Source organism: Protopterus annectens, chromosome 13.part0 (genome assembly GCF_019279795.1).
Source record: "Protopterus annectens isolate FY-2018-M chromosome 13.part0, PAN1.0, whole genome shotgun sequence".
Taxonomy (NCBI): Eukaryota; Metazoa; Chordata; order Ceratodontiformes; family Protopteridae; genus Protopterus; species Protopterus annectens.
The window spans coordinates 418,027,515-418,042,358 of NC_056747.1; the positions used below are offsets into that span (position 1 = coordinate 418,027,515).

The 14,844-nt window shown below is 40.2% G+C and overlaps 1 protein-coding gene across 1 annotated transcript in view; it reads left to right on the forward strand.

The window, feature by feature from the left end:
• Nucleotides 1–14,844, forward strand: part of MKS1 (MKS transition zone complex subunit 1) — a 1,448,767-nt gene that overhangs the window by 1,188,174 nt on the left and 245,749 nt on the right. The window contains exon 15 of the mRNA XM_044054835.1: nucleotides 8,050–8,183. Within this exon, the coding sequence (XP_043910770.1) occupies nucleotides 8,050–8,183 (134 nt within the window). The remainder of the gene's footprint in view (nucleotides 1–8,049; nucleotides 8,184–14,844) is intronic.

Below are 14,844 nucleotides of genomic sequence, written 5' to 3' on the forward strand. Positions count from 1 at the left end.
ACTAATTTGCCTAGGGTACACAGTAAACGAAAAGAAATCAAAACTAGTACCCTCTCAAGAGATAATATTCCTGGGTGCAAGCTTAAATACAACTGCACAGATGGCTTATCTCACACCAGACAAACAAAGGCAACTGAATTCTTATTTCGAAAGCATGGCAACAAAGACCCAGTTATCTGCAAGAAAAATTTTGCAGGCTCTGGGCTACATGGCCTCCTGCATTCTGCTAATTCCATATGCAAGACTTCATATGAGGAAACTACAATGGTACCTTAAAAAGTGTTTGGACTCAACATTGCCACAGCCTGGAATCATTAATTTCACTCATTCCCTGCCTGCAACAGGAGTTTCGATGGTGGGCTCAGGCCTGTCACCACAACAAGGGACAGCCATTCACTTTACCCACAGCCAAGTGGATATTGACAACAGATGCATCAGATTATACCTGGGGGGCCCACATGGCAGGAAAATGTATTCAGGGCACATGGCCCCTAAGCCAAAGGCATCTACACATCAATCAGAAAGAGATGCTAGCTGTACAAAATGTCCTGACAGCCTTCAAGGACTTGCTTCATCCAGGACAGCTGCTGATAAAGACGGACAACGCCACAGTCATGTACATAAACAAGCAGGGGGGCACACATTCCTACCCCCTCTGCAAACAAGCCATGATTTTGTGGAACACAGCATTGACCTACCAAGTACAACTACAAGCACAATTCCTGCCAGGAAAAACAAATGCTCTGGCAGACGAACTAAGCAGAAACCTCATGGACCCTCACGAGTGGAAACTAGATCCACAAATCTTCAGCATGATAACAAGGAAATGGGGTTGCCCAGACATAGATCTTTTTGCCTTCCCTCACAACTGCCAACTTCAGAGTTTCTGCACAAGGACTTATCACAAACAAGTATGGAAAGTGGATGCTTTGTCATTCAGCTGGAACAACCTTTACAGTATATGCCTTTCCTCCACTGCCTCTTCTCCCCAAGGTACTCCTAAAGGTCAGACAAGAGAAGCCACAAATGATACTGATTGCCCCGGATTGGCCACGCCAACACTAGTACCCAATCCTAAGGAGCTTGTCCCAAGGCCCAGCCTGGAAATTGCCTCAAATTCCTCATTTACTGACCCAACAAAACAATCAGATCCTGCACAGCCAACTCAGAACTCTAAATCTAGCTGCATGGCGGATACTGTAACCATTCAGAATACACCTCTCTCTAAAGTGGTCATGGATGTTATTTTGGAGGCCAGGAGGCCCAGCACCAGAAAATCTTATGCAGAAAAATGGAAGAGATTCTGTGCTTGGAACCAGGCAAAAGGAATTGACATGCTTGTTCCAAATATTCCTCAGACTTTACAATATCTAACTGAGATGCTGGACAAAGGCCTATCCTTCTCATCAATTAAGATCCATGCCTCTGCCATTACAATACAGACCCACCTATTTTTTCGCATCCATTGCTTAGGCAGTTCCTCAGGGGGGACAAAAACATAAGACCTCCAAGGAGAGCACCAATACCTGCATGGGACCTCAATTTTGTCTTGGAAAAACTCACACTGCCTCATTTTGAGCCAGCCAATACAGCTGAGATAAAATTCTTATCATGGAAAACAGCTCTGCCCCTAGCAATAACTTCAGCAAGAAGAGTCTCAGAGTTACAGGCACTAATGGCTGTGGAACCTTTTATTATCTTCCATCCGAACAGGGTTTCTCTAAGGACAAACCCAGCATTTATGCCTAAGGTAATGTCCAGTGTGACTCTTAACCAAACCATTCATTTGCCTACTTTTTTACCCAAACCCGCAGAATAAAGGGGAGAGACTTCTGATTTCTTTGAACATACACAGACAGCTACGCTTCTACTTGGACACAACTAAAGCTTTCAGAAAGACGGAGCAACCTTTACTGGCATATGCTGCAGGATCACAAGGAAAGGCTATCTCAAAGCAGACTATTTCAAAATGGATAGGACACTGCATTTATTTCTGCTATTCACAACATGGCAAATCAGTGCCTAAGGGCATTAGACTACATTCTACCAGGGCAGCGGCCACCTCAGCAGCCTTCCTCAGAGGAGTACCAACCAAGGATATTTTGGAGGCTGCAACTTGGACTTGAGTGCACACTTTTTCTAAGCACTACCACTTGCCTCTTTACTCTAAATCCAGAGCCGGCTTTGCCACTGCAGTTTTGCAGGGCCTTATAGCCACTCCTAATTCTATTTAGACCCAGCCACCCAACCTCAGCTTTGGGATTCAACCCAAGTGTAATGACTGCAACAGTGAAACACGATGAACATAGTACAGTTGTGTACCTACCATAAATGTAGATGTTAGAGTGTATTCACTGTTGCAGTCCAGGTTACCCACCCACCATCCCCCTTTCTTTGCTGGGACTTATCTGTACTTCTCTATCCTATACAACCTATGTGGTGTATTTGCTTGTAGATGAAGGTATTGTTTATTTTAGTGCATGCTTTTATAAGCAATGTTTTTTTAGCCTAACCTTTTGGGGGCACCTGACATCTGGGGCAAGAAAAACCTGAAGAAAATGGCGTCGGCTGCATCTTTTAATACCCCTGGCGCACTGATGTCAGGGAAGAGGTGACAGCAACCGATGCCGGACCAGGACTTTTGAATTCAGGCCGTCTGCGGGTAGCCTGCCTGCAGGATAACCCAAGTGTAATGACTGCAACAGTGAATACACTCGAACATCTACATTTATGGTAGGTGTTTTTTTTTTTTTTTTTTTTTTTTTTTTTTTGTATACTGGCAATGGTTTTCACAGTTCCCTTTAAGTCAGGCATTTTAATTTTCTAGTCTGTTTTTAATTTTAACCTGGGAGTGGCTTCACTTAATAGTACAAATGTGCATAGGGTTATCAAGCAGGTAATAGTTGTGTCATTCTAAAAGATTTCAAAAAGTAAGTAGCATTTTTTTCCATTGCCAAAGACAGACAAGACTAATCCTTCAACAAAATTTTCATGGTTGCATAGGAAAAATATTACTTGGGCCATTCAAGGCCTTTTCAGCCTGACCAGTAACCTGTCTTACTGTTTACTTTAGTGGAAATTCTGTTTAGGTTTGCCTTGCTGCAGCTCGGGCAGGTGATCATACTTTTACAGTGCTTTGCATTCTGTAAATTCAGGCCATAGGCAGAGTAGAATTTGAAAGACAGGCTTTAAATGGCTTTCTCTGACAAGTATCATGTTTCTGACACTTCCCATATGAGTAAACAACTTTTTTCTTATTCTTCAGAGTTTATTTATTATTTGTTTGTTGAGACCTAGTAATGGACTGATGCATAAAGACCTATTTCAGCTTTTAGCCAGGATGATAGAAATGCTGTTGAAAATACTATATGAAGGATATTCAAAATCATTACAATAAAGATTTGCTGGATGCATACAGTGGATATAAAAAGTGTACACACCCCTGTTAAAATGCCAGGTTTTTGTGATATAAAAAAATGAGACAACAAATCATTTCAAAACTGTTTCACCTTTAGTGTGACCTGTAACCTGTAAAATTCAGTTGAAAAAACAAACAAATCTGTTGGGGGAAAAATATAAAAACTAAAAAAGTACAATAAGCTGGTTGCATAAGTGTGCACACCCTTAAACTAATACTTTCTTGAAGTACCTTTTAATTTAATTACAGCATTCAGTGTTCTTGGGTAGTAGTCTATCAGCAAGGCACATATTGACTTGGCAATTTTTGCCCATTCTTCCATGCAAAAGCGTTCCAAATCTGTCAGATTGCGAGGGCATCTCTTGTGCACAGCCCTTTTCAGGTCACCCCACAAATTTTCTATTGGATTTAGGTCTGGGTTCTGGCTGAGCCATTCCAAAACTTTAATTTTCTTTTGGTGAAGCCATTATTTTGTTGATTTGGATTTTTGCTTAGGATCATTGTCGTGTTGAAAGGTGAAATTATTCTTCATTTTCGGCTTTCTAGCAGACTCCTGAATGTTTTGGGCCAAACGTGACTGGAATTTGGAACTGTTCATAATTCCCTCCACCTTGACTAAAGCCCCAGTTCCAACTGAAGAAAAGCAACCCCAACGCATGATACTACCACCACCATGCTTCACTGTGGGGATGGTGATCTTTTGGTGATGCGAAGTGTTGTTTTTGCACCAAATGTACCTTTTGGAATTGTGGCCAGAAAGTTCATCCTTGGTCTCATCAGACCATAACACATTTTCCCACATGCTTTTGGGAGACTTGATGTATTGTTTTGCAAATTTTAGCTGGACCCAGATGTTTTTCTGTGTGAGAAAAGGCTTCTGTCTTGCAACCCTACCCCATAGTCCAGACATATGGCAATTGTGGGAGACTGTTGTCACATGTAGTACACGACCAGTACTTGCCAGAAATTCCTGCAGCTCCTTCAGTGTTGCTGTAGGTCTCTTGGCAGCCTCCCTGACCAGTTTTCATCTTGTCTTTTCATCAGTTTTGGAGGGACGTCCAGTTCTTTGCAGTGTCACTGTTGTCCCATATTTTCTCCACTTTTTGATGACTGTCTTCACTGTGTTCCATGGTATATCCAATGCTGTAGAAATTTTTTTGTAACCTTCTCCTGACTGATACCTTTCAACAATGAGATCTCTTTGATGCTTTGTAAGCTGTCTATGAACCATATCTTTTGCTGTAGCAGGCAACTGAGTAAATATCAGGAAAATCCTACTAGGATAGCTCAACTTTATTTGGGGCTAATCAGAGTCTGCCTAATTGATGGCAGGTGTGTACCCAAGAAGACTGAATGCTGTAATTAAATCAAAAGGTGCTTCAACAAAGTATTAGTTTAAGGGTATGCACACTTATGCAACCAGCTTATTGTACTTTTTTTTAATATTTTTTCCCCTAACAGATGTTTGTTTTCACTTGAATTGTACAGGTTATAGGTCTCATTAAAGGTGGGAAAAGTTCTGAAATTATTTATTGTAGTCTCATTTTTTTATATCACAAAAATGGCATTTTAACAAGAGTGTATATACTTTTTATATCCACTGCAGCTAAATCATTCATACTCACCTAGGTGGTGCAGTAAAATATATCCTACTGAATAAGACTGAAAGTTTTACCTAACTATATATCCCTGTCTTATGATGTTTTTGTGGAAAGAACTGAGATAGAGTCTGCCCCTAGGCATTCCTTTTACATCAACATCACCATTTAGGACAGACACTCGAAACATAATTTGGATGAGACATTAAACCATGGTACCATCATCCCGAGTTGGTGGTAGTACAGGTAGATGTAAAAGATCCCACGGCAGTCAACAAAGAGTAGGGGAAGTTTCCCGGTGCACAAACCACATTTCTCCTAGTCAGTATAAGTACCACCTCAGATCTCCCCTGAAAAAAGGCCCTTGGCCTAGTGGGACTAATCTAGTCAAAAAAGTGTAAATTAAGTAACTAAGGTAAGGATATCCGTACACTGGTGACAAACAAATGCTGAAAATTCCACCTAGAAACAGGAGAATGGGTATGCAACAAGATTGCCCTGATTACCCCCCCCCCCCCCCCCCTTGAGGATTCAGGGTTATGGCAGTTGCTGCCGAAGTGTCCATAACCTTAGTTTTAATGTTTGATAAAAAACTAAAAGCATTTCCTGCATATGTGCTGTTATGCCACTGTTTGATGATGTGGACCTTTTTGTAAAACAAACCTCTAAATTTAGAAAGCATTGTTTTCCAGTTATCAAACAAATGTGTGATACTGTCTAATCTAGCACTACAGTTATATAAAAGAGAAAAATGTTTGCACCTGTGATAACATTTTTGACTAAATGAGATGTGCAGCAGTACAGTGGTGAAGTGGATAGTACTCCTTACTGCCTGTTGCCTCGTCCATGAACTGAGGTTCATCCCTGACTTCCAGATGCTATTTCATTAGAGTTTACATTTTCTCTTGTCTGGGTTGGCTTCTTCAGGAATTTCAGCTCCATCTTGCATCTGAAAGGCAATATCTCTTTGGCTGATTTCATAGAGTAATAAAAAAAAAAAAATAAGTAAAATTTCTCCCCATATTTGTATTGTGAAAGTTTTCTTTTTCATTGTGTTCTGTAAATGAGCCTTTGGCTCAGTGGGTCTAACTTGGCCAACTTCAAATAAATAATACTAATAGTAAAAATAAATATATGTTTTCTAATTTAAGAAAACTTTCTTTGCTTTGTTAGTTGCATTTTATTAGATGTAAATAAAAGACAGTCTACTGAGCACTTGAGGGTTTATATAGAAGGCTTGTTATTATCAAAAGTATAGGGGCAGTCTGTACGGGTCTATATCATGTAGTCGAATTATGGCAACTTCGAATGTTATATGGTCGAGACCATATGTTCAAAGTTGTCATACTTTGAATACAAAAAAAAAAAAAAAACAGGAACAACTTCCTGACAGTTGTAAGCAAGGGAGCAAGACCCCCTGCACCGCCCACATCCCCTGCTCTTTAAATATACCAACTCCGAGACCATACTCAGAGTTGGTATATTTAAATAGCGGGGGGGGGGTGCAGGTGGGCATGCCCCCCTTCTTACAAGCCTTTATTTTCTTTTCTGTTTTTTTTTATATTACGTATTCAAAATTCTGTACGTTTGAACATATAGGTTTGAACATATGGTGTTTGAACTTACAGAATTTCAACTACATGCTATAGACCCTGTTTGTACATAAATACTTTCCTTGAATGAGGTTGGCGGGGTTGGACATTGCTCTTGCCCAAAGGTGCATTGACTTTAAAGTTCATTATATTAAGTCCAGAAGTTTAGAAGATGAAGCCTGTTATATGGGGCAGCATGAAATGACTTGCCTCTGGCAAAAAATATTTATGAAGACCATATTAGTCAAGTATATGCCGTTAACATTGCTTACACTCTCAGTGAAATACTTTTTGTTCGGGTCCTGTAGTTCTAGGAGACTGTTAGTTTTTCAGGCAAAGGACAACCACAAAGCTTCCTACAGCTATGTCCATAATCTCAAAGGAAATATGCAACAATGCACAGAACTTATTGTAAATGGCATCACCTATACTGAATTAGAAGTCATTGCCAAATTTTTGCTGACAGGTTCAGTTCAAATTTCTCCCCCTACTCCCCCAGTAGTCCACAGGAAATGCTGTGTACCACAATCCTCCTAACCATTATTAGGGAGCAGGTCTTCATTTCACTTTCCAAGGCCAAAACTGCATCAGTGGGCATCTAACATCACAGGATGCTTACTAAATAGCAAGAAACATGACCTCTCTGGTCTGCGTGAATCACTATTCATCTCAAGCCTACAGTCAGGTTGTGTGCCCAAGGTGTGGAAGATGACTACAGTCATTCCCCTGCACAAAGGAGGTTCAGCCACTATACGCCCAGAAGTCTGACAAGTCTCATATGTGAGGCTGTGAAAAAAATAGCATGGGCTACAATCACAACTCTGAGATTTCCTTCTTTAACTGGCTTGTAGTATGTGAAAAGAATGCTGTGGACTACAGTCACAACTCTGAGATTTCCTTCTTTAACTGGCTTGTAGTATGTTTAAAGAACGCTGTGGACTACAGTCACAACTCTGAGATTTCCTTCTTTAACTGGCTTGTAGTATGTGAAAAGAACGCTGTGGACTACAGTCACAACTCTGAGATTTCCTTCTTTAACCAGCTGTACTACATGATGATTTGACTGAGATTCTACTAACCCATTTTAAACTCCCAAATGGGTAAAGAAGCTAACATCCAGCAGACCACCAAAACCTCTCACCAAGGACACAGAATGTTAAGGTACATCGAAGGCATAGACCAAAAGGCTGGACACGCTCAGGTAAAAGAAAAAAAAAAGACAAAGTACAGGCACTTTAAGAACACACTGATAAGTAGTCAGGTAGTCAGTTTGGTGGTTGTTTACTGGTGACAGCTTAGTTCAGAAGCCTCTGTTTGTCATCTGGTTTACAAGTGCTTATAATAAATATTGTTATCCAAGCCATCTCGGAGGGGTGATGTTTGTATTTGGGAATAAAAAAATGTTCTTTTCATTTAAAACATATTTGTGTATTTGAAACAGGTGTACATGAGATGATTTGTCAGACATGGCGCCCCATTCAACCAGGGACCGTATCAGAACTGAAGAGGTATTTTATTGGTGGCTCACCAGAGCTGGAAGACATGACATATGTGGGCATACCTGGTACATTCAAGGTTTGTTCATGTTCCTGCAATTCAAGTAAACTTTACATTCTAAAATGATTGAGTTGAACAAGAAAAACCAAGTTAGTATGAGAAAATGGCTTATCTTTATTTTAATTCATAGATGGCACAATTCTAACTGGAAAAATAAACATGCATGCTGTTACTGGGCTGAAGTAGTGAATGAATACTCATTGTTTAAGTATCTCATTAGTTTTAACAAGTAATCAGTGTTTAAGTATCTTATTAACTTTAAATCAACAACTACTTAGTGATTTATAGTGCAGCTGGGTGACATTATAAGGAAGGTTTATATGCATAGACTTATACATACTAAATTCTAAGTAATAAAGAATCAGGTGGCATGTTGATTTAAAAGATAATTAAGGGAAAAGTGAAAAGTAATGCATTTAAATTATTAAACTTGGATGGGAAATGCTTGTACACTTGAATAACTGAAAAAGAAGCAGCTCAGTTTGCAATGTAGGGAGCGGTTTTACAGTGTGTTGATTATGGAAACATTGTTTTGCAACAGAATGTAGCAAAATGGATCACAATAGTTGGGCTAAAAAATAATTGGACAACCAAAGAAAGTGGAATAGTATCAGAAAGAAGAGTTGTATTATATCCAACTACTGTATAGATGAGACACAGAGACATTAGCCTCCTGTCATTGGTGAGAGTGTTCGTTTATAAACAAGAGCAGTATTTCTGGTGCTTCACAGTACCAGTTGGTTTTGTGAAAGTGAATGAGGCCTTTATTAAAACTCTTCTACTCTGAGCACTATTTGTTGAAGTGCAAAGATGGCAGTAGATGGCTGCCTATGGACAAAATTCTAGATGTACATGTCGGCTAATCTGTTTGCTTGTTCTGACCCCAAATTTGCACATCTATTTCAGTTTTTCACCTTTATGGACTTGGGAGTGTATGTTACATTGTTTTGCTGTTTTTGTGGTGTGACAGTATGTTCACTGCCCGAGTGGTCTTTTTGACAGCTTGGAGTCGATAATATCAGTACAATAGCAAAATACCTTGTTTACTTTGGCTTCCAGTCATCTGCTGTATACCTACTTCTAGTGCCATTTTATGCTGTAATGGAGATTATATGGTGCCTCCATGTTTGCGAACCTTCAATGTTACAGGATTTTCCGTGGAGTATGCACTGTATTGGTGAAGACATTTTGGATAGACTGGAAGCAGTCTAAATTTCGTGTTGCTGGCTGGTGCATTTGGGAACTTGTGCTGTATCCATTCTTTAGATTTTTACAGACTGTTTTGCTGGACGGTTTTGCTGGACTGTTTAGAGCCAAACGTCTTTGTCACAGTTTGAGTGCCATGTTTAGGGATCTGACTGAGTGAGACTCTCTTCTGTTTTACAGCTTGAATATGCTTCTGCTGGAAAGTTGACCTATATTTAGTTTACTGAAGAAAATAATGTATGTTTAATATTTCAAACTATTAGATGACTATCATTTTATTCCAATATGAGTTTGACTTCCGTTATTCTGTTGTATTTGAATGTTGTTTTTTGTTATACTATTGTATTTCAGTGTTTTGGACCTTCCATATTACTAGATCATCTATAATAATTTATTACTTGCTAATTTGTATGTTTCTTGTCTTGGTACACCAGTTTAATGTCAATTTGTTTAATGTTTCTCATTTTATTGGTTTTCATTTTGTATGTGGTTCATTTAGTTAACAATACTTAAGAACTAAAGTAAACAATTAAATAGATCTGAACTTAAACCTGAGGACAGGATTTGAGTATAGAACAGTATGACCAGCATGGGAAGTTGGAGTATGTGGGTGTGCACTGTCCATTTATGTTTGATGTTTTTTCTGCATTGATTTTGGGGTGACAGAACTGGATTTCTTTCTCCCACAGTGAATGCCTTTCCTGCTTTGGTATGGGATTGACATAACTAAATTTTCTTCTTCTGTTAGAATAAGCTAGACACATTGATAAGCTTTAATAAGGTGAGTCAAACACCATGTTGAGGTTAACAGAGGTCACAGTTGCAGTCCTGCCTGTATCAGTCTTCCTGATACCCCAGTCCATGAACAGGATCCATTTGGACTGCCAGATCTTCTTGCTTTGAATCGGTGGTACAGTTCATTAAACAGGCATTCTCCAAACCATCATAGACCCTGACTTCATTACCACCCTTTTTTCTCCCAGTGCCGGAGTCAGGCTTTGTGACTTATATCTCTGAGCTGTTTCTCTCTTTACCTTTTAGATGGGTACCAGCACTACTTGCTTTCATGACCGTGTCTTTCATATGACACCTGTTGAAGAGCTGGGGCAAATTCTTTTAATATTCTAACTGGCCTGTTAAGGAATGCCGGATATCATCCCATCAGACCCCTTTCTCGTGTCCTTTCTTAGTGCACCTAACACATTCCTCAGTTCATCTTTGCACCCCTTTTGTGTGCTGTCCCAAAGCAGTATCCCACCCTCATTTTCTATGACAAAACTGATGGTCGTTTAAAACTTTTGCCTGTTCTGTGGCCTCTCTGTTTTCAAACTTTCCAAAGTAATTCGCCTGCTTGTTCACTTGCTTTCTTACTGTCCTCGTAGTTACCTAAAGAAGTCCCATTATCTTCATTAATCCCTTCTGTCACTCTTTCTTTCATTTCTTCTTTGACTGTCTCCCCACAGTTTGCTGTCTTTTTTTCTGTCCAGAACATAGCTGTCCTTCTGGCTCTGCCCCTTGTATTTCTTCTTCTTGTACCTTGTAGTCATTTCCACCTCTGTATTTAACCATACTGATCCCTCCTTTTTGCCTTTACAGTCCTCCTCATTTCTGTTTTAACAAGTCCCCACCACCACAAGTTGATCTCTGTATTATAACTCCACAGCTTCTCTTCTCCTGTGTTTTTCCTCCATATTCCAAGTCCCGTACCTCTTCCCATAGTTAGCTATACTGTCGTGAATTATACTATTGCATGGGCAATGCTTGCTACTGGATCACTAACATATAGATCTTAGACTATTTAGTCCATTCAGTTCACTGGATGGAAGTGTTCCACTGGTAGGAGCCAGTATGACAAACAGTTCTACTCAAGCTAAAGCTGTTCCCCTTCCTTCCATTATGCACCACCAACCTCTTTCTCCTCGCATCTCATTTTCCTTCCAGGTGTCAGCAGCAGTCTCTTGTAGCTCACAGGTAAGTGACACAATTTTCAGTTCTTTCATTAAAGTCTGTAGAGTTCTAGCTTCTGCTGTTCTTGTCATGGGTTTAATAGTGTCTGTTGTGTTTCCTCCCCCATCCCTTCCCAGCCTTGGGCTATTTACAACTATTAGAATTTCTACAATTCATTTTTACTCCTAACAGTCTGATAATATTTGTCAAATTATTCTTGCTACTATATCATTTTTAATTAACATTAATCTGCTGTTTTAGATGAATTTCTCATTTTCCATTAGTTGTGTAATGTCATAGTGGGTTAGTAGTTTGACTGTTTTTGACCAATACCTGTTCCATTTTCTACCAGTAATACTTTGATATTCCAGGTAACTTCATTATTATTTTTTGATGCTTTTGGTATTATTTTATTCAAAGCAATCAGAAAGGCCTTAGGGGTCAGGAACTGTGGCCAGTATGTTCATAAGATCCCACCCTAAGGCACCCAAGATTTGTGTGTGTGGTGCCTGAGGACATATCACCTTAAAAAGCAGTGTGATATCTGCAAGTCCTTCAGTGCAGTACATTGTAAGAGCACATAAACAAGCTGATATTAAAAGGCCTCCTTCAAGATTAATCAAGGAGAAAAGATAAAGAGGGAAAAAAAAGGGAAAAAAAGAAAGGCCAAGACTGTTCCAGAACGTATTTGATGAGGGCCTTCATTAAAGCACATTTGTATTTAGGTATCTTTCTGTTCCCCCCATCTGACTCTAGGGCAGACAGGTCTGAGCCTCAATTGTCCACCTCATTTTCCTTCCCTTGGCCATCTCATGACAAACGGAGGCTAAGAGCTGACAGTACTCCTGGTGCAGTCTGCACCAGGAGCTAGAGTTATGTCCCCCTTAGTTCTGACTGTCTTATGTATTCAAACTTTCAAAACTTTGAATCCCGTATGTTCGACAACATATGATCGAAGTTTGAAACTTCGAATATATAATAAAACATCAAAAAAATAAATAAAACTTACCTTAACCCCCCGAGCAGGGGGGGCAAGCCCCCCTGCACCCCCCACACCCCCCTACTTAAATATACCAACTCCGAGATCGCACTTCAGTGCAGAAAAGAGAAATTCTCCCATTCTGCACTGTACGGCACTGTTACATTTAACCTTCGAACTTTTCAAAGTTGACATTCGAACTTTGAAAAGTTTGTTCATGTAATAAAAACCCGTTCTGACTATATTAGCCCCATCTCTTTCGCTGTCATCTCTGTTAATGTTAATAGAGACTAGGCTTTGTGGAGTCAGGGCCAAGGAGTTTGAGTTTAGCTTGGTACTGGGATCAGGAGCACCTATTTCTATCTCTGACAAATTTGCCTTTGATTTCTCAGTGCTGAACAGTGTTTATCGAAAAGCTTTGGACAGAGACAGCCTTCAGAGTCCGATCATTCCTGTTCTCCTACAGAAGCCTCCTAACCCAAGATGCCAAAGAATAAGAACTGTAAATGGTGGTACTTGGAGTCCCCTGTAGAATCCTTAAAACAAGGTTTAGATCTGAAAGAAGGCATGATTTCTCCATAATCCCCTCCAGATGACCCCCGTGTTTGGGAAAATCATGGAACTAATGCATCAGAGGGGTACTTGGCCAGTTGATCTCTCCTCTCTGGATTGAAGAAATACTAATAGAGGTTTTTTGGTCAGCCCCTTTTACTTCCTGGGTGACTTTCGGTGCTGATGGCATCATTGACCTGCTAGTGGGAAGGGCTTGAGGAGAGCCCGGTGTGAACAAGCCAACAGGCAGTTTTGGGGGCAGGGGCCAATTGCCAACTACATGGTGGCAGTGACTAAACAAGAGCTGTCCGAAGAGAGCCTCGTAGTCTATCCTGCAGATAAGGATTCCAGCACCATGTACAAGACGGGGAAGTAAAACCTGATTGTAAGGTACATTTGTAATCAGAACTTTAAATTACCTGATGCATAAGGATCTTTTCCAGCACAACTTAGCTGAACAGCTCCTGAGCTGGCCACTTATACCCAATTCTTAAAGACAGCAAGAGGCATATGTGCTAACTTTGCTCATCATCTCCAGTCTGTCCATGATGGAGTGACTGGGGCTGCTGGAAGAAGATCACAGTAAAACAATAAGTATGGCTTTGTCTTTGCAAATTAGCTGAGAGCTCTTAAGGCTTTCTTCACTAATGTTGTATTTGGTGGATCGACCCATTGTGAAGAAGAAGCTGGAAAGAAATGAGCATTACTTTGTCTGCAGGTAGCATAAAGTTCACAGTCCTCCCCAAAGGTCCTTTACAAGGATCCAAAAGGGTCCTAAAAACTTGTGGTTTAAGAAGTCCCAGAAATAGTCCTTCAGTTTGTTTCACGAAAGAAGTTCCCATGGAGGACGTGGGAAGTGACCTTTTAATAGACACCACCCTAGAGGAAGAGCTGCTCTGCAGGTCCAAACATTCCATGGTCCCTGTCCGATGGAAGGCATCTGCAGAATCCATAGGGCTTTGCCTTGTCTGTTCCACTCTAGAGGCAGTCGAGGGACATTATATCTGGTTTTCATTCCCTTTTCTCAAACAGAAAAAGACATCCTCTTCTCAACCTGATGCCTCATTCCATTAGTTGAGAGTGACCAAGTAGGAAGTTTCAAACCTTCTACAAAAAAAGCTTTCCAAGAAGTCCCACCAGAACGTATAGGTTCCAGAATTTATTCATGCTTCATTTTGCTCCTAAGAAAGCAAAGGATCTCAGGCCAATTGTGGATTTCAGTGATTTCAGTCGGTATGTCAGGAAAGCCACATTCCTGAATGTCAAAGTGCAATTCATCCTGTGTCTACTGGGAAGACTAGATGTGGCCTCTGGATCAGGAATCCAGAATATTTTTATGTTTCAAGATCATACCTTTCAACCTCTTAGAGCAAGAAATCTGGACAAAGCCATAAGTAAAAGTGGGACAAAGACCCCAAAATAGGGACAGATTTTAAATATTGCTGTTACAAACCTAGAAAGTTAATAGAATAACAGGTTTTACGTTAGCAAGAATTTTCTGAAGGGTATGAAGTCTAAAACTCAAATATCTGTCATTATTTTCTGACTTCAATCCTCGATGGTTTGCCAGCGATTTGTCAGAAAACCAAACTTTTATGTGGAGCCGACCAAAAATACAAGGAAAAAATCTGGAATTCTGTACAGTTGAGGTATGTTCAAGAGTGAAAACCATCGCTATCAATTCAGAGCTCTGCCATTCAGTCTCACCAAAGCCTCCAGGGTGTACAGGTGATGTGACAGTAGTTTCCTCTCACATGAGGACTGGCCATTATGTAGGGCAGACAGTCCTAGGAACTTAATAAGCCCAGGAGGCTAGTTTACACAGCAGTATGCTGGAAATGAGAGCAATCCTCCTATTATTGCAGTCTTTCCAGAACCTTATTCTCCAGGGTGTAATATCCATAGACATGGACAATAAGGTTGTGGTATGGCATTTCAACAAACAGGGAGGCACCGTATCATCTCTCCTGTGTTGCAAGGACATGAGAATGTGGC